The sequence below is a fragment of the Eschrichtius robustus genome, chromosome 20 (genome assembly GCF_028021215.1).
Source record: "Eschrichtius robustus isolate mEscRob2 chromosome 20, mEscRob2.pri, whole genome shotgun sequence".
Taxonomy (NCBI): domain Eukaryota; kingdom Metazoa; phylum Chordata; class Mammalia; order Artiodactyla; family Eschrichtiidae; genus Eschrichtius; species Eschrichtius robustus.
In genome coordinates, this window is record NC_090843.1 from 39345147 (window position 1) to 39366601 (window position 21455).

Here is a 21455-nt window from a genome sequence, read left to right on the forward strand (position 1 = left end):
CATTTCGATTCAGTCTTGTTTGCCATGTAGCTGGTTGTCCAGGCCAGCCTTTCCTGATTGACCTCACAGTTACAATAGGCTAAAGACGCAAGGAAGTCATGGCATCAATTTACTACATGCACGAGGGCTTGAGAAATCAAGCCTCCCCGGGGCTGCAGTCCTGAGAGTACACCTAGGTTCTGAGCCAGGCTGTTTCCTTCCCCTATTGTCTCCCCGTGCATCATTTGCTCTTTCGTTTTGCATTAAGAGTAGCTTAGTGATCATGGACTTCAGCTCTTGCCTGTAGTGATCCTCCTCGCATTTTATTCTCTACACAGAATAGGAAGGAGGTTTGCTTGCTTTGCGCAGAGGCTGAGCCACAGGAGAAAGCAAAGCCAATGTGATTTATTGAATGAAAGCACTGGACAATTACCAACAACTTGTTCCTCTGCTGCCTCAGACAACCTAAACTGGTAAGTCCAATTTATTGTTGTCTTTCTTCATGTGAACGTAGGGCTTTCTTAGTTACCGATTATTTTTCAAATGTGTATGTGTTGCTGTGGTTTAAATGATTTTAAAAATCTGCATCTTCCAAAGTTAGCTGCAGGCAGTCCATGAAGAATGCACACAAGACATACTGAGTGGCTCTGCAGTAGCACATACACGTTTATGTGGATAGGTAAGGATGGGGGTAGAGAAGCCCCATTTCTGATAATTGGTCATTTTGTTTGCAGCAAGCTTAAGGACATTTTGTGCTTGCATAACTGATTAGCATTAGCTATGAAAAATACATTATTCTTTTGTTGTGTAAGATCATTTTCCACTCGGGTTCCTGAGTACCTACAAAATACTTGTTGGATCAGGTAAAGATGGACCCCATCATGCTGATAATCCTGAATACAAATGCAGGCATATTGCAGTCTTTAATCCAGTTTGCAGGGTGGACATCCAGAAAGGAATGCCAGCATTCTGTCCATCCTGGGTGGGCATGCTCAAAAATAACATCATGATTGTGATGTTGAGGATACCTGCCAAGGGGACACAATGGACATGCATGCAAACCCTTGCTTGATCCACTGCCACTTTTACCCCCATGTTTCTTAAGTCCTTTACTCCATGAAGATATATGGTTGGGAGGATGCCCTAGGTTTGAAAGTGGGATATTTTGAGTCCCCTGTTACCCATGCTGGTTGTTGGCCCAGCCAAGGCTGCTGGAAATACCATTGATAATCAAGGCTAAGTTTGCTTCTATGCTGGGCCCCCCAAATCCCTGCACTCTCATTTAATTTTCTCATTTCCTAAATAAGATGCAAGCCAGTTTCTGCAGAGGGGGAAAGTGAATGGAGAAAGCTGATGCTTTTCCTACCACCACCACCATGTCGCCTTAGTCTTTTGTTTGCCTGGCTACTGCAAGACTTTATGGCAGCATCAATCCATCTCTGGTGGGCTCCGAGTCCACATAAATGTCATATAGAATTTAATGTCTTTGGTGCACTCTATCTGCAGTATATCATTGGCTATTCAGATGAAGTTGTGGCCTTGGGTGCTGACAAGGATGGATGATGTTGGAACAGTGAGCAGCATGCTTCTTTAAATAAAAGCCAAAGTTAAGAAATCTGAGAGATGGGTGGCGTTTTGCCTGGTAGAAAGTATCCCCAGGCCACTCAATCACAAGGGCAGGGTCATTCTCCCACATGATTTGGCTGTTTCACAAATGATGGCATCCTAACAGAAAGGAGACAGCATTGCTTAGTGGTGAGAGACGTCAGGAAAGCAAGTCCCTTTTGCTGGTTCTGAGACTAAGTGTGTGTCTTTGAGAAATTCACTTACTCTCCCTGAATCTCCATTCCTTCCATTCCTGATTGTTTCAAAGAAGATATGCTAAGCTCGATTAATGTATCCATGAGACACTACTTAAATCTTTCTTGTTAAAGGATGTAATAGGTAATTAAGATCATTGTTCATACACTTTAATCCAGAGATCATGCATCAGAAACCCACAAATGAGATTTTATGTGGGGATGAGGAGATGCCTGCCCCTTCCCTCATCTAATGGATATGGAGTAGTCTGAAGGAAGCACGATTACCCTTAGGGAATTAGAAGGGGAGAATAGAGATGAAAAATGTCATTTTTAAAAAACTTAAAATTCAAATAAATAAGTCACGTAAATAATTTTTTTCATTATTGGTCAATAATAACTGATTTTCTATACCTAGGATGACAAGATACTGAAGGTCTTAAATGTTTGAAATAAACAAATGTGGAAATATTTGGGCGGAGTTAACTCAGGGATGAGAAAAACCCATGTATTGAATTTATGACAACTTTCAGATGTTCAAATTACCCCCATACCCATGTACATGGAATTAGCAGCTGTAAATGTACTGTGATTTCGTTCTAGAAGGCTCATTTACGAAAAAAATCACACACAAAAAAACTTCCATCCCTAGGATTGAGGTACCTGAAATTCTTTTATCAGGAATTCAGTTAAGTATTGCTGTCTTTTATTAAATACAGATATTTCTTAGGAGGAGTAATAAATTAAGCCACCAATACTTTATCATAAATGAATGTATTAAATGTTTTCTACCTCAGGGGAAACCCAAAGAATGCTGCATTAATATTATATTAATTATCCTGCTTTCTTTTGATTTCATACATGTCTCCAAGAACTTCCCTCATAATTATTATTTCACTCTTGATCAGAAAACTAAGTAGTCTTTAGGACAAGCCAAGTCCTTTTTGTGTGGAATGCTTGGCTTAGACAATATCATCTAGATTTCTTCTAGGCCCTTGAGAGTCACACTGTGGAAAGCTGAACTTACCGTCTTTCTCCTTTAAATCCACTCTTCTTCCTGTGTTCTTTTGTTTTGTTTTGTTTTTTAAATTATTGGTGGAACCATTATTTGGCTAGTTAGCCAAGCAAAGCTCATAGAAGTTACCTTCATATTTCCTGATTCCTTTAGTCCTTCCACCCAATCACTAACAAAGCTTGGTCCATTTTACTTTCTTCATCTTTTTAATCTGTCCAGCCCTCTCCATGCCTATTGTCACATACTGTAGTTGAAGTCACTAGCTCTCACAGGGACTTCTTCAAGACCTTCAGACTTGGTTGTCACTTGTCACTGGTCCCACCACAACCCTCTCCCTTTCAAATCACCCTCTGGATGCCTCCAGAGTAATTCTCTAAAAATGCAAATATCAGCTTTTTCTTAAAGTTCTCTAGTGATTCCCTGTTGTGAACAGGTTGAAATCTATGCTCCTTAGCATGGCATGTGAAGTCCTTGATAGCCTGGCCCTGCTACCTCTCCAGGCCCCTTTCCGAAGTTCCTGGCATGGTGGATGAAATGTACCAGTGAACGTGTCAGAGCTCAGAAAAATACCATTAGGGCTCCTGTGGACATTGACTTACCAGCAGCACCATGACAGTTCACATTTCCATGTCCTAACCTGAGCTATTCTACCTAGAATGACTTTTTCTTTCCTTCCTAAATTCCTGCTCCGGCATCACCTTCTCTAATCCATTTCCCCACACCCTGTTCTCCCATGACCACCTCCTGTTACCCATGAAGTTAATCAATTATCCCTTTTGCTACTTCTTTGCCTTAGGCATTTGAGAGCAGTGTCTAGAGGTTAATTTATCAGATATAGACCCATATTACCTGGGCTTGAATCCCAGATCTGCGCCTTAGAAGTGTCTCAATTTCTTACTGCGTAAAGTGGGGATGATAATAGTCCTTACTTCACAGGGCTGTTATGGAATTCTGTGAACTGATATATATAAAGGCATTATTTTAAATAGTGCCTGGCTCACAGAAGGTGCCATAGAAGTAAAAGATATTATTATTCCATAATTTCACACATCACACTATTTCATAGCCACATGCACTTGCATAACTGCCCTCCTTTTTAGCCTATGAGCCTCTTGGGGTACAGGTAGGGTAATCGGCTTGTTTCAATTTGCCTAGGATTTTCCCAGTTTTAGAACTGTAAGTCCTGTAACCAGGGAAACCCCTCAGTCCCAAGCAAACCAAGAGAGTTGGTCACCCTATGAGGACCCTATCTTATTCACCTTTGAATCACCAGGGTCTATCACAGGATACATAGGTTACAGAGTAGACTATCCATAAGGGTTTATTGAACTATAGAACCAATATTAATTGCCTTTTCACTTTCTACCTCATAAATATGCTGTTAAACTTCAAAAATCAGTCTTCTTCTTGCTGTGAAGTCACAGCTGACTTTTCAAAACTTGTCACTGAATAACTGAATATATTATTTTTTTAAAAAATGCACAGGAACTAGAAAGGATGATTCCACCATGTTATATATCATCACCGTAATAGAATTGGCCACGCTTTAGCGATCGAAAACGTAACTGTCACATTAACAACAGGGGAGAATGGGGGTGTCATACTTTCTTTTCTATCTAGTGACAGGCAGGTTGAAGTCTGAAGGTCCCTAGTTCACATCACAGCCTGAAGAGCAACCTTGTCCTAGTCAGAAATGTTCCCTTCACTGAATGTATCTGTCTACCCAGTTGTCAAGAATGGCTAGAGCTCCTGTTTCTAATATGCTTTGTCTTACAACCGCTCCTCATCCAAACTGGCTCAGATCATTTTTCACAGTACAAATACAGTAAGAAAGCCCCACAACCAAGATCCTGTTAGACAGGGACTCTGGACATGCTGGAACTCATAATGAGGGCAAGATCTTGTCTTCAGAATCAAGGTCTAGGAAGAAGCTGACAGGCAGCCAGACCAAGATCCCTCAGGCAGAATAATAGCAGAGTTGCTAAGAGCATGAGCTTTGAAGTCAGAGTTCAAATGCTACCTCCTCCATTTACTGACTGTAGAATCTTGTACAAATTAATCACCTCTCTGGGCCTCAGTTTCCTTGTTTGTAAAATGAGGATGTAATAACAGTACTGACTTTCTCATAGGATTGTTATTACATTTTGCCTTAGCCTGTGAAAACAAAGCCTGAGGCAGAATCAATTGCAAATATTCTATTAAGTATTGGGAGATATAACCTCAGGGCATCAAGAGTGAAGGGAAAAGGGGAAATGAGTCAAGGAAGGAGGGAAAACAAATGCAGATGGTTTGTAACTGAACTAGCCAAGGCATCATAAGAAAACACATATGGCTGTTTGTTTGCCTGTGACTGCTTCCAAGAAGCCTTCAAAACAGTCCACAGGGAAGGAATGGAGAGGAAATTATCTGCTGGCTACTTCCAGTCTCCTGTCTCTCATTGGTCCAGTTTTTTTCCATTTCCAGATAGTACTACCCAGTCCTTCAAGGTAGACATGAGTGAAGCTGAAGCCTCCCTCCATGGGTCTGGTTGGGTCAGAGCTGTTGCAGCTCTGTCACAGCAAGCATGATGGACCCACCCTTCACTTGAGACAGCTGGTGGCATTTAGAGACAGGGCGATGGCAACAGCCAAAGCTCTCTATTTGAGCAAGTGGCCAAAGCCCAGGGAACAGGTAGTTTTGAAATAAATCTGAAGAGACTTCACTCTCCACAGGTTATTCTCGCCATTTTGGACCTGGATTGTCCAGGCTACTGTCACTCTTTCCTTACAGCTTGGCTCCAGGTATATTCACAGGTCCTCCAAAAGTGTAACTGAGCTCAGGCCATAATATGTCAAAGAGCAGAAGTCTTTAATTTTCATGAAGTTCAATTTATCAATTTATTTTATGGTTTGTGCTTTTTGTGCCTTCTCTAAGAAATCATTGTCTTATTCAAGTTCACAAAGACTTTCTCCTATGTTTTCTTCTAGAAGTTTTACAGTTTTAGCTTTTGCAATTAGTTCTACGATCTACTTCATTTTAAGTTAATTTTTACATATGATATGAAGTAGGAGTTGAGGTTCATTTTTTTGGCATATGTATATCCCATTGTTCCAGCACTATTTGTTGAAAAAATTCTTTTTCTCTATTGAATTACCTTGACACTTTTGTCAAAAATCAATTGATAATATATGTGCAGGCTATTTCTGGGCTCTCTACTCTGTTTCATTCACCTATATGTCTATCCTTATGCCACTGTCTTTATCTATATAGCTATCCTTACACCAGTACCATGTCTTGATTATTGTAGCTTTGTAAGTCTTGAAATCAGGTCACGTAAGCAATTTTGTTCTTTTTCAAAGTTGTTTTGACTATTTTAGATTCTTTCCATTTTCATACAGTTTGTCAATCAATTTCTAGAAAGAAAGAAAGAAAGAAAGAAAGAAAGAAAGAAAGAAAGAAAGAAAGAAAGAAAGAAAGAAAGAAAGAAAGAAAGAAAGAGAAAGAAAGAAAGAAAGGAAGGAAGGAAGGAAGGAAGGAAGGAAGGAAGGAAGGAAGGAAGGAAGGAAGGAAGGAAGGAAGAAAGAGAGAAAGAGAGAGAAAGAAAGAAAGGAGGGAGGGAGGGAGGAAGGAAGAAAGAAAGGAAGGGGAGGGAGGAAGGGGGAGGGAGGGAAGGAGAAAGAAAGAGAGAGAGAGAAATAGAGAGAGAAAAAGAAAGAAAGAGAGAGAGAGAAAGAAAAAGAAAGAGAAAGAAAGAAAGAAAGGCTGCTAGAATTTTGTTTGAGACTGAATTGAATCTATAGCTCAGTTTGGAAGAATTGGCAACTTAACAATACTAATTCTTCTGATCTGATCATGAAGAAGGTATATTTCTATTTATTTAGGTCTTCTTTAATTCACTCATTAATGTCATGTAGTTTTATGTGTATAGGTCTTGCATATATTTTGCTGTATTTAGTTCTAAGTAGATTTTTGTAGATTTATTAGATTATTCTACAAAAATTTCATGTCACCTGCAAATGAAGACTGTCTTGTTTCTTTCTTTCCAATCTATATGCCTTTATCTTTCTTGTCTTACTTCACTGGCAAGAATGCCTAGAACACTGGAAAAGGTAGAAGTGGACATTCTTTCATTGTTTCTGATCCTAGGAGGAAGCACTTGGTCTTTAATCATTAAACATAATGTTGGCTATAGGTTTTTGCAGATTCTCTTTATCAGGTTGAAGAAGTTCCCTTATATTCCTGAAACTTTTCTTAATCATAAATGGATGTTGAATATTGTCAAATGCTGCTTTATCTGCATTTATTAAGAGGACCATATGGTTTTTTTCCCCTTTATTCTGTTAATGTAATAAATTATGGTTGAATGTTATACTAAGTTGCTTTCCTGCAATAAACCATGCTTGATCATGATGTATTATCCTTTTTGTATACTGCTGAAGTTTATATGCTAACATTTTGTTGACATTTTTTGCCTCTATGTTCATGAGAGACATCGGGCAATAACTCTCCTTTCTTGTAATGCCTTTTTTCTGGTTTTGGTATGAGGGCTTCAAAAATGAACCCAAATTTTAAAGAGGTTTATGTAGGATTGGTATAATTTCTTTCCTAAAGGTTTGACAGACCATAACATTTAACATGACTTTTATTAAAGATTTGGGGATAAAAAAATTATTAGGATGCAAAAAAGAAAATCATAAAACTAGAAATTAGTTTTCCCATAGAGAATCTCTGCCTGGCTAAGTATCTCCTAAACTCTAGTCCTGTATCCATGTTGCAGAGACCAGCACACCTTCAATCTGTGTCCCCTTCTCTTTGTAACTCAGGTCTCCTAATCCTCTCTCATGGAAGAAAAATATATATATTTTCTTTCTTTAGAGCAAATCCCGAGTCTTATTAAAGTCTTATTATTACTAAAATAATACCTTAAAATTGATTAATAGTGGTACACCCATACAATGGAATACTATTCAGCAATAAAAAGTGAAGAACTACTAATAGACATTACAATATGGATGACTCTCAAAATAATAAAGCTGAGTTAAAGAAGCCAGGTAAAAATATAGATGGCCAACAGGCACATGAAGAGATGCTCAGCATCACTAATTATTAGAGAAATGCACATCTAAACTACAGTAAAGTAACACCTCACACCAGTCAGAATGGCCATCATCAAAAAGTCTACAAATAATAAGTGCTGGATAGGGTGTGGAGAAAAAGGAACCCTCCTACACTGTTGGTGGGAATGTAAACTGGTACACCCACTACGGAGAACAGTATGGAGGCTCCTTAAAAAACTAAAACTAGAGTTCACATACAATCCCACTCCTGGGCATATATCCAGAGAAAACCATAATCCAAAAAGATATATGCACCCCAATGTTCACAGCAGCATTATTTACAATAGCCAAGACATGGAAGCAACCTAAATGCCCATCAAAAGATGAATGGATAAAGATGTGATTTATATATATATATATATACACACACACACACACACACACAGTGGAATATTACTCAACCATAAAAAAGAGTAAAATAATGCCATTTGCAGCAACATGGATGGACCTAGACGTTATCATATTAAGTGAAGTAAGTCAGAGAAAGACAAATATCATATGATATCACTTATGTGGAATATTAAATAATCATACAAATGAACTTATTGACAAAACAGAAATAGACTCACAGACATAGAAAACAAACTTATGCATAGTTACCAAAGGGAAAAGGAGGGGGAGGGATAAATTAGGAGTTTGGGATTAACACATACACACTACTGTACAGTAAGTCCCCTACATGCGAACCTTCAAGTTGCAAACTCAAAGATGCAAACGTGCGTTCGTATGTCCAACCACGTAAGTTAGTTCATGTGTCTGGCGTACATTGTCATGTTTATGCATCCTCTACAAGTGGTTGTGCTTTTGTGTACTTTACTGTACAGTACTGTATAGAGTACAGTAGTACAATATCTTTATTTCAAGCTAGATCTGCAAGAGGACGATTTCATTGAACTCTTTGCTGTGCAACACAAGGAGCTTACTAATGAAGACCTGATGGAGTTGGAGGTCCAGAGAAAGGACAAAGAGAGACAAGAGGAAGAAGAAATAACTGAAGAACCGAAGAGATTCACGATGCAGGAAATGGCAAGGGGATTTTCTTTATTTAATAAGGCACTGTTAGTTTTTGAGGCACAGGACCCAAAGGTAGAATGGTACACGAAGGTTGCAGCAGCTGGTCAGAATGCAATCCAGTGCTACCGTATTATCTATGATGAGAAAAAAAGAGCTACTACCCAGACATCACTGGATCGTTTTTTCAAGAGGGTAGATAGAATTGAATCCAGCAAGGAACCAGAACCTATGCCATCAACATCAGGCGTGAGTGAAACTGCAGCTTGTCCTCCATTCCCTATTGCTGATGATCCTTCAGCTCTACCACCTCCCACCTCCTCTCCCTCCTCCAGTCAGTAACGCTTCTTACCTGTTCACTCGATGCCAGCCACTGTATGCCAGCTGTTGTACTGTACTACTGTACCTTTCAAGGTACTGTACTGTAAGATTAAAAATGTTTTCTTTGTTTTTTGTTTTTGTTTTTTATGTATTATTTGTGTGAAAAGTATTATAAACCTACTACAGTACAGTATTATATAGCCGATTGTGTTAGTTGGGTACCTAGGCTAACTTTGTTGGACTTACAAACAAATTGGACTTATGAACACGCTCTTGGAATGGAACTCGTTTGTATGTAGGGGACTTACTTGTATATAAAATAGATAAACAACAAGGGCCTACTGTATAGCACAGGGAACTATATTCAGTACCTTGTAATAACCTGTAACAGAAAAGAATCTGAAAAAGAATACACATATTCTTATATATAACTGAATCACTTTGTTGTGCACCTGAAACTAACACAACATTGTAAATCAATTTTAAAAAATTAAAAATTTAAAAATTTAAAAATTTTAAAAAATTAAAATTAAAAAAAAAGAAATGTTACCATTAAAAAAAAAAATTGACCCTCGGGACACCCCTGGTGGCGCAGTGGTTAAGAATCCACCTGCCAGTGCAGGGGACACGGATTCAATCCCTGGTCCGGGAAGATCCCACATGCCGTGGAGAAACTAAGCCCCTGCACCACAACTATTGAGCCTGTGCTCTAGAGCCCACAAGCCACAACTACTGAGCCCACGAGCCACAGCTACTGAGCTGGCGCGCCACAACTACTGAGCCCACGAGCCACAACTACTGAGCTGGCGCGCCACAACTACTGAAGCCCAGGTGCCTAGAGCCAATGCTCTGCAACAAGAGAATCCACTGAAATGAGAAGCCCATGCACCGAAATGAAGGGTAGCCCCCACTTGCCCCAACTAGAGAAAGCCCGTGCACGGCAACAAAGACCCAATGCAGCCCAAAATAAATAAATTTATTTTAAAAATTGACCCTCAAAAAAAGAAGAAGAATCCAGGTTAAAAAAAAGTGAATGATGATGATTCCGCTTGTATGAAATTCCATAAAATGAAACCTAATTTATAGTAGCAAAAAGCAGACCAGTAGTTGCCTGGAAACAGTGGGCCTAAAATAAATAGATGTTCAAAAAATATTTATTGAACATCTGTTTATTTCAGGTACTCTGCTAAACAATTGTTATGTATTATCTCATTTAAAACTTTAATATCCCTTTAGACATGACTATTAAAATTGAGATGGGACCACTGTTAAGATGAGGAAATTGAAGCTAATATTTTGCTATACATCATACAGCTAATTATATCTGATAAAATTATTTGAATAATTTTCTAATAAGTAGAAAAACCAAAACCTAAAAGTAGATCAGCCTTGTATCAAAGTCCTTACTTTTGATACTGTGCTTAAAACCACTTCCTTCTGGTCTCTATCATTTTCTGGTGAAAAACCAGCTGTAAATCATTTTGAGAATTCCTTGTACATAAAGAGTTATTTCTTGCTTGCTGTTTTCACGATTTTCTCTTTGTATTTAGCTTTTGACAGTTTAATTATGATGTATATAGATGTGAATCTCTTTGACTTTATCCAGCTTGGTGTTCACTGAGATTCTAGGATGTGTAGGTTAATGTTTTTCATCAATTTGGGGATGTTTTTGGCCATTATTTTTTCAATATGCTTTCTCCTCCTCCTTCTCCTTCTGGGATGCCTATTATATATATGTTGGTACATTTGATGTTGTCACACAGATCTCTTAAGACTCTGGTTCTCTTCATTTTTTTTTTTCTGTTTTGCTCCTAAAACTGATTTCAATTGACCTATCTTCAAGTTTGCTGATTCTTTCTTCTGCCTGCTCAAATCTGATATTGAGTCCCTCCAGTCAATTTTTCATTTCAGTTATTGTACTTTTCAACTCCAGAATTTCTATTTGATTCTGGCTTTTTTTTAATAAATTCTACCTTGTACTGATATTCTCTATTTGGTGAGACATCATTCCCATAATTTCCTTTATTTCTTTAGACATGAATTTCTTTAGTTCTTTGAACATATTTAAGATATTCAATTTAAAATCTTTGTCTAAATGGAATATTACTCAGCCATAAAAAGGAACAAAATTGGGTCATTTGTAGAGATATGGATGGACATAGAGACTGTCATACAGAGTGAAGTAAGTCAGAAAGGGAAAAACAAATATCATGTATTAACACATATATGAGGAATCTAGAAAAATGGTACAGATGAACTGGTTTGTAAGGCAGAAATAGAGACACATATGTAGAGAACAAACGTATGGACACCAAGGGGGTAAAGGGGGGGAATGGGATGAATTGGGAGATTGGGATTGATGTATATACACTAATATGTATAAAATAGATAACTAATGAGAAACTGCTGCACAGCACAGGGAACTCTACTTCACTTAGCTGCACAGTAGAAAGTAACTGAACATTGTAAAACAACTATACCCAAAATAAATAAATACATACATACATACATACATAAATAGATAGATAGATATTAAAAAATAATAAAGTCTTTGTCTAATAAGCCCAACATTTGGACTTCTTCAAGGGCAATGATAATATACTGCATTATTTCCTGTGAATGGAAAATATTTTTTTTGTTTCTTTGCATGTCTCATTTTTTTTTTTTTTTTTCTGTTGAAAGCTAGGCATCTTAAATAATGTAATGTGGCAACTCTAGAAATCAGATTGTCCTCTAACTGAATTTGTAAAGTACAGAACTAAATCTGTAAAGTCTGTATTCTTGTCATATGTGGCCACTGAAGTCTTTGCTTGGTTAGCTTAGTGGTCAGCTAATGATTGAACACAAATTTCCTTAAAGGCCTAGAACTGATCTTGGCAAATGGGTTCTATGTATATGTTGGGGCACACCTTCAATACTCATCAGGCAGTTGACAGCTCTGCCTTAGCCTTCACATCCTGCTTGCATGCAGCCTCAAAGTCAGACAGCGATGAGAGCTTAGGACCTTCTCAAGTACTTTATGAGAATGCTCTCAGCTCTGGGCATGCCTGTGATCTGCCAGATCCCCAGGAATGTGTCAGAACTTTTCAAAGTCCTCTATGGACATCTAATTCCTCAACTTTTCCTTTTAAGCTTTTTGGTTATCTACTGTTTGCTACCATTCTTATCCACCACCTCAGGCAGCTGTGATATTAAGCCATTGCTGATGTTTGTTTTCAACAGATGCCCCAGAGGAAAAGGTTATTTGCACTTGGTGAGCTCAGAGTCAAATAAATTAAAAAAAAAAGCCTTGTGAGTGAGTTCTTCCAGGGAACCACCAGAAGTGTCAGATAATGATGATTCTCTCAAAATGGGGTTTTAAAGATGCTCCATTACTATTCTGCACCATCCAGTGGCTGCCAGGCTACTGGTTTTTACTATGAATGTAGGCTGTTTAGTCTTCAAGGCTACCACAGAGCTGAGGAATATGGGAATGAAGCAAGTTAAAAATGCCACAAAGCTTACTATTCTTACCAAATTCAGTTACTTTTCTTGAATAAACACTTCCTGGATTGCTTCAAACCTTTGGTTAATTTCCAGGGTTCTGAAAAATTAATTCTGACAATTTTTGCTGATGTTCTCATTGCTTTTATGTAGAAGAGGATTTTCAGAGGTCCTTATTTTGCCATTCCCACTGTCATACTTTTCTTTTGTTTTTAATATTTCTGTGAAATGTTTAATTACGTGTACCACTTGTAAATGGTAATTTAAAAATCTCAGTTGGAGAGTCTTATCTTTTATTAGGAAAAGTAAACCATCTGAATGTATTGCTCACATATTCAGTCTTAACCCTACTCCTTCATTTTACATTTCTATTTATTATGTTTCCTAATTTTGTTTCTTTTTATTTTTCAAGTATTTTTAGACATCTTTATTCCTCTCTTCCCTCTAACAGTTTGAAGCTCTACTTGGTACTTCTGTTTTACCATAACTTACTGTAAACATACACACTAAAATATCTAAACATATTTTTATCAAAGTAAAAATGAAGTATAATAAATACATAAAATCAGATTCAAAACAATGTTTAAAACAAACAAAACTATTTAAATTATTACAGTGTACTTTGGTGTTTCTGGTTTGGGAAGAAGACTTGAAGTAACCTTAATAATTGCTGCTATTTACTGAGTGGCTACTATGCACCAAACAGGATGCATACCTTTTATTTGTTAATTCATTTAATCTTCACAACTCTGTAATAAATCTTTTTATATATTACACAGACTCAGAGAATTTTATTAAAGTGCCCAAAGTTACACAGATTACAGATAACAGTATCATGGTTCAAGCTTGGGTCTGCCAAATTCCAGAGCCAAAGCTCCTCTGCTTCTCAAATGCTTTTCCCTTTCCATGGTAAAAATTTTAAAGCACATTTAGCTGGGAGGGGTGTGCATGTTTATGAGAACAGATAATAGAAAGTTGTCTTTCTCAGTATCTCTCATCAGACAAAATTTTAAATATAGAGAAGGAAAAGAAAATATAATGATAGATGAAATCTAGAAAAACAGAAACGTGCTAAAGGATGGCCTGGAAGGAAGGGACAGCTGGGGTAGTATGAGAAGGAAGTCAAAGAGACAGAGAAAGTCAACCTATTTTGAGTGAAGGGAACAGATGGGAGATGAGCAAAGACAAAAGAGACCATGTGGGTAGGTGTCATCAGTTAGACGGCAAGTCACTGGAATTTGATCAATCGACAAGAATTTATTTACTGGACTCCAGGGCACTGTGGGAGATACTAAAGAATGTAGAGTTATTTGGGGAATGATAATGATGTAGACAAGACAGATGGCTTAATGCTGAAGGAAAAGGCTAGAGACAGGAGGCAGAAGTAAATAAGTAAAGGCAATCCCCATGTAAGCTAGCTTGCATATCAATCTGGAATTTCTGTGGGAATGGTTAAGATATAGAGGAAGTGCTACGGCTGCTATTGAATTATAGGTAAAAGATTTGTAGGCAGAAAGAGAAAGATGCGAAATCACCTACTGCTTTTGTGTAAATTAAAAGATTATTAAAAATTAATGAAAATATACCCACATGTACATACACACTACAGACAGTGATTTACATCCTCCTTCCAAAGTAAATATGGCCGTTTAGCTAAGAATGGGTAGGGCCTGATGAACATGACTAATATTGAATAGGTCTGACCTCCTCAGAAGGCACCAGGAAGTCTGTGTTGGAGAAAATTACAAGCAAGACTTAAAAGGTGCCTAAAGACATTCAACAATGTAATGAAGATGGATCTCCATTTGTTAAAGTGCAAGTAAGTCAAGGTTAGTTGGTGCTAGTGGACACGGAACCCAGTTCAGAAGCATGAGAGGAAATGAGCTTTCTGGGTAGACCCTTACTATATTATACGTAATAGACTCTCAAATGTGCATTCATTTACTCTGAAGTATCTGCTGAGTATCTTCTATAATAAATATGATAGCTGCCAGAAGTCTGCCTACATTCTAAGCTATTTACATTCATTATCTCATCAAATCCTCACAACCATAATATGTAGTTGTTGTTATTTTCTCTATTTGAAAAATTAGAAAAATGAGATGCAGACATGTTAAGTAACTTGCCCAAGATCCCATATTCAGTAGGTGGAAGAGGAGATTCACATCTTAATCTGTGTTATATTTCTTTTACCCTGAGACAGGCACATTTTAGGTACTGGGGATATAAAAAGTAATATTTGGCAGTCCTTGTTCTTGTGAAGCATATAGACTAGCTGGGAGACAGAAAGCCAAACAAACAGTTGTAATGTGATAAAAGTATTTACTGTAACAAGCATATACTGAGTGAATGAGTAAAGAAATACCCAAATTTGCCCGGGGGTGTCAGAAACTACTTGAGCATAGACTTTAAGGATCAACAATTGTTTCCTAGGGGATGAAGGCACAGATGGAATTTTAATACATACAGAGCAGTGCATACAAAGACCCAGAGGTAGCAAAGAGTTTGAACCACTTAGGAAACTCTAAGGAGGTCAGAAAGACTGAAACCTAAAATGTAGAAGTACAGTATCAGATGAAGCTGGAGAGGCAAGCACTTGTAAGTAAAGCTAAAGAATATGGTTATATCCTGTAGGAGTTGGAGAATCACTGAAGTCAGTCCTGTGAAGAGTTTGGTCAATAAAAGAGATTCTACATGATATTATATCAGAGTCCATAAAGCTATAAAAATTCAAGGACTGGAGATGTCCTAAGGGTCACAGCTTAGTGGCAATGGCAGCATTACAAATGGAAGACTCCACTGGAAATTTGAGGGCAGGTGGTGGGAAGGCAGCCGCATGCTCCAGAGACCTGGGCCCAATGCACCAGAGGCTGCACCAAGGGTGGAGACACCTTGCACATAACTGCCTTAGCCAGTTATTTCATTCATACATTTGTTCATCCAATACACACATGCTAGGCAGCAGTAGCTTTGGTAGCATCAATATTTCAATAGCAATACCCAACATAATGGTGGACAGCTTTTGAAATCCACAGCTAACCTCCTGGAAATTGACTTCAGGTATGACGTTGGTGAGGACCTGTTTAGAGATTTGTGGAACAGCAGTCAAATACTACTTGGAGAATGCCAGTAGTAAGTGTCCTGGAGAACACTATCTGGAGTATCTGGGGTGAGCAGGGATGAGCCTATCGGTACAAATTCCCCAAAGCTCTGGGCCCTGCGATAGTCCAACAAATCTCAAACAGGCACAGTTTAACACCTTGAGAGAAGGGGGATCTGCAGGAAACAACCACACTCTCTTATACACCAAACAGAAGACAGCATCTAGAGTATAAGTTGCAAAATTCCAATTATATATAAGCCAAGAATAATTGAACAGACTCCCTGGGTTATAGAATTGAGATACTTCCTCCCAGTGGGACAGAGATCAAAAGATTTTTCGTAGAGGCTCAAGTCATATATGTTTGTATGTAAATGCATATGTTTATATAGTAAATGGATGTTGTCATTTCATTCTTGCCACCAATTAGCTATATGGCCATAAACAAGCTGCTTCCCTTCCCTGGCTTTCAGCTTTCTCATCTATAACATGAAAAAGCTGGATCTGATGATCTCTAACGTCCCTTCCAGCTATAATATTTTATTAGGATTCCAGATGGTTATTGGGGATGATAAAATTTTTTGTCAACTTATAATTATGTTGTGTAAATTATTACGACATTAGACTTTTCTCTTCTTAGGAATTGCCGTGTGAAAATGACCCAACAAATGCAGAATTTACATCTTTCTCAGTCAAAAAAAAATAGCGCCCCATCATCTCCCAGTGCTGCCAAACGCCTGTACCGGAACCTCTCTGAGAAACTGAAAGGGAGCCACTCTTCGTTTGATGAGGCCTATTTTAGAACAAGAACTGACCGGCTGAGTCTCAGAAAGACTTCGGTGGTAATAAAACTCTTTATTTTCATCTTGGTTTGATTAGTGCAGTTGTGTTTGGATTTAAGGAGGTACTACGATGATCCACGTTTACTTCAGAACCTGATGTTTGCAAGTTTATAAATGTTGAAAGTCAGGTAAGGTAGGAACTGCACATATATATGTTAGCCGAAGTTTAAGTGACTGTGAGATTTTCCCTTTCTTTTTCTTAATTTCTTTTCCTTTATTTTCCCTTAGTTTTTCTTTCTGTAATAGACCATAGAACCCACAAAATAGCAGCTTGACAAATATGGAGTTTGAGATTAAATAGGCTTTCTGAGAGATCCAGTGTTCATTCAAATCCAGTGTTCATTCAAATATTGAACGAACAATGAACAATATTTTATTTACTTATTTATAATGTATACCCCACATGCTTTCCAAAGGCATTCAAGACAGAATCCAGGCCAAAAAAAAATGCAAATGTATTATACAATGGTAAATAAGTCAATAGCGATGGTGATTGTAGGGGACAGCAAGGGAGCAAGAAAGGGAAAAAGAAAGAAAGAAGGAAGGAGAGGAGGGTGGGAGGGAGGAAGGAAGGAAAAAAACTAGAAAAAGAAAATAGTGGGGATGGAAAGAGAAATAGATATACCAAAAACCTAGGCAAATACAGTACCTAAAATTTATCATTACATTTACCTCTGAGTTCCTAGTCAGTCAAAGCAGAAGGGGAAGGACAATTGGTAATAGAATTCCGTTAGCTAATAACTGAAAGTATACCAAATGAATATCTTCCTGTTGCTAAGTCCTCTGGCCTCTATAAGATGTCATAGTGAATTATGTAATGGAGAATAAAGAGTAGTATTGGGGATGTTATAAACATTCTCACATAGCAGTTTCTTATACTGCCCCTCAGTAAAAGCTGAGGGCATAATATTAACATGCTCAGCAAGGGTATTTCTGCGGGGGGGTAATGGCACCATTTGTTTGCGCTTAAAACAGAAATGAGCCCTAGCCTTTCCAGATAGAAGCATACTAGCGTTTGCCAACAAAAGCATGGCGAAGGAAATGACTTAAGAGTGAGAGCAAGTATGGCACATGAGAAATTAGGCATACTAAGAATCACAAACAAATACACAACTGTGTTGTTTGGACAGGGCAACATTTTAACTTTGCACTCATTTGTTTTCTAATTTGTTTTCTCATTTCAAACTCATCTTCTGGGAGGGCTTGGTTGTGGCTGAGTTACGGCCTAAGCATCAGAGGCTGTTCAGTTTAGCAGACTGTCGACGAAACACTTTTCCGTTCAGCAGACTGCCATGTAGCAAAGAGAGCTGCATATCAAACAGTTCTATCCCCTGGGTCCCCATTGTCAAAACAAGCATTTGCATAATAGCTTTGTATTTTCCTCGAATTTCATTCATGTGTTACGCACTCAGCTAAGTCGACCTGTAGCCTTTGATGCGGAGAATCGATTTTTGATGAGACTAAAAATAAAACCTGCCAACCTAAATATGTGGTTACTGAAGACCTTCTACATTTTAATCAGGCAACCCCTATGCTAGCTCAGGACCATTGGTATTTCAACGTGTTTAAACACCTGGCAACTCTTGGAGAAGATACCAGATAAATGTATGAATAGTATATGTGTTGTTCTTATCCCATGAGCTACAGAAATATGTATTTGAGAGAATTCTAAAGTTTTTCTCCTCTGCTTACTATTAATCCCCTGAAAGAACTTTTCAAAGGAAAGATATTGTCTTTAGTTATTCTCTTCTATAGGCGATTTGTATCCTCTGAATATTCAACTTTTGGCCCTCTCAGGCCCCAAAGCAATTGCCACCCATCCACTGAAACCCTCCCTGGACACCACCTCTTGAGCCCCTCACCTGAGGTCTCAGAAATGCCAGGTATTCAGTGGCTGGGGCTCAGGGTTGAGAAAGTGTAGAGGTTAGTATAAAGGAGTCTAGGAGTTAGGGAGTCAGCCTGCAGGCAGTGTGGACCTACTAGAGATTTGTAAATAAGGAAGGGACATGTAGCAGTGTAAATTTTAGAAAGACTACTCTTGTATCAGTATGGAGTAGGGATGGAGGAGACTAAGACTAGCAAAAGGTAGGTCATTGCCATGATCTCGTAACAGTCTGAGAAACAGTCAAAACACGGGGATGGAAAGGGAGGGGATGAGTTTGAGAAACAGAGAAAGTGTATTCCAAGCTAGTCATAATTTAAATTACCTGTGCTATGATATCTATGCCAGCGTTTTCCAAACTATGTTCAGTAGAACCTTATTCCAGGACAGTTAAAACAAATATAATGAAAAATATGTTCTGTGAAAAACTATTTGAAACAGGTCATATTTCTCACCTATTAGAGAGTCATAATTGCATGTCAAAATTACTAAAGGGCTTGAGAGGTCTTACAATAAAATAATGCAGTAACTTGGTTTAATCTAATGTTTACCAAATTCATTTGACCACATGCTACTTTCTTCATAGAACACCTTATAATGGCCTACTGAACAGTATTCCACAGAAGACTGGTTTGAGAAAAACTGATGTTTGCTCTTATCTACAGACTGCATACTATATTGTCTCAATGCATCTAAATGTACAGATCTTTTCAATGTTCATGAAAAAAGATGGAGGGAGGGTCCAATAGTGTTTACTTTGGAGGCCTTGGAATAAATAGCAGTTATACCACTTGTTAAGTGGGAATGCAGTCACTGAAGCAGTCCCTAAAATTCAAAACAGCTAGGCCATGAAGACAAGCTGGTTTACGAAATTGTGCTCACCTGCTTCATTCTTCTCCAGAACTTCCAGGGCAATGAAGCCATGTTTGAAGCGGTTGAACAGCAAGACATTGATGCTGTGCAGATCCTCCTGTATCAGTACACGTCGGAAGAACTAGATCTCAACACACCTAACAGTGAGGGATTGACACCTCTGGATATTGCCATCATGACCAACAATGTGCCCATTGCTAGGATTCTTCTGAGAACAGGGGCCCAAGAAAGCCCACACTGTAAGTAAACTCAAGAATAAAACATGTACTATTAAGGCCAGACCACAGCTTTATGCCACCGAAATAGCCATTGCTGGCCCTTAGAATGAATGGTTGACTAAGCATAGGCTCTGAAATCCTTTACATGTTTTCATGAACTTTCATGCAAACAGTGAGGGTGTTTATCAGTCTAAGCATCAAGTTATGTTCTAAATAGAATACACAGAATGTTATTGTAAAGGAACCTCAAAGGAACTTCCTCTTAAGAACTGAATGCAAGTTTTAAGATATGTGAAATACCCCAAGTGAGGCTACAGCACAGGACATATACATAGAAAAAAGAATGAGATAGAAAAGAGAATGAGTATGTGTGCATTAATGTCTTTCTGTCCACAGTCAATATGGTGGTTCCATTCATTCATTCACTCATTCAACAAACAATGAGGAAAGGGCATGTTCTAAGTACTAGGAATGCAGTGGTGAGCAAGACAAAAATCTCTACGCTCAAAGAGCTTACATACTAGGGGAGGAGATTTCCAACAATCAAGTAAATAGATAAATTAATATATAAATTCAAATAGTGATAAATACTATGAAGAAAATAAAGTGAATGAATGGGTGGAGATTGATGGAGTGGGGACTATTTTAATAGGGTTGGGCAAGAAAAGCTTCTCAAATGCAGTGACATTTGAGCCTAGTCCTAGGCAATATCAAGGAATGAGCTATGAGAAGATATGGGGTCAAATTTTAGGCAGAGTGAATGGCAAATAGAAAGGTTCTGAGGCAGGTAGGAATGAGATTGCCATATCTGAAGAACAAGAAGGCCAGTGTGGCTAAAGCAAAATGAACAAAGGGGAGAGTGATGGCTGAGGGAGAAGTCACAGGGACCAGATCATACAGGAGCAGATTAGCCAAAGTGAGAAGTTTCACTTTGATTTTAAGTGTGATGGGGAGACAGTGAAACAGTTTAAGCAGATGAAAGACATATTCTGGGGCATTCCCTGGCAGTCCAGTGGTTAGGACTCTGTGCTGTCACTGCTGGGGCCCAGGTTCAATCGTTGGTCAGGGAACTAAGATCCTGCAAGCCGCGTGGCATGGGAAGGAAGGTGGGGGGGGGGGAGGGAGGGAGAGAGAGAGGGAGGAAGGAAGGACGACATATTCTGCTTTACATTTTAAAAGATCACTACAGCCGTCTGTGGAGAAAACACAGTGGTTAGGGCAACTGTGAAATTGTAAAAAACCAATTAGAAGGCTATTCTAATGGTCCAGGAGACAGATGCCAGTTGCTTGGACTAGCACAGTAGTGACACTGATGGTGAGCAGGGGTGGAATTCTGAATGTATTTTTTAACAGCTTTATTGAGATATAATTCATATGCCATACAATTCACTCACTTATCGTGTACAATTCAATGGTTTTTAGTATATGCACAGACTTGTGCAACCATCACCACAGTCAATTTTAGACCATTTTCATCACCCCCAAAGAAACCCCATACCCTTCGGCTATCTCACCCCAACCTCCCCACTCCTCCCAGTCCTGGGCAACCACTCATCTACTTTCTGTTTCTATAGATTTGCCTCTTCTGGACATTTCATATAAACGGAATCACATCGTATGTGGTCTTTTGTGAATGGCTTCTTTCTGGATATATTTTGAAGTAGAGCTGATAGTACTTACCACAGGGAGCTGCTCTCAGGTCACAGACCCCGCCCAGGAGTGGATGGGATAAAATCATATAGCCCTTGCCCTGTGCCAGGCACTATTCTAAGCACTTTACATGTATTGACTCCTTTAATTCTCACACAACATTCTGAGGGAGGCACTCATATTCCC

General features: G+C 38.5%; 1 protein-coding gene across 1 annotated transcript in view; it reads left to right on the forward strand.

Annotated features, from left to right (window-relative positions):
- Positions 1 to 324: 324 nt before the first annotated feature.
- ANKFN1 (ankyrin repeat and fibronectin type III domain containing 1) overlaps positions 325 to 21455 on the forward strand; it is a 155155-nt gene continuing 134024 nt past the window's right edge. The window contains exons 1-3 of the mRNA XM_068531301.1: positions 325 to 452; positions 16445 to 16646; positions 19430 to 19640. Of these exons, the coding sequence (XP_068387402.1) occupies positions 16461 to 16646; positions 19430 to 19640 (397 nt within the window). The 5' untranslated portion in view covers positions 325 to 452; positions 16445 to 16460. The remainder of the gene's footprint in view (positions 453 to 16444; positions 16647 to 19429; positions 19641 to 21455) is intronic.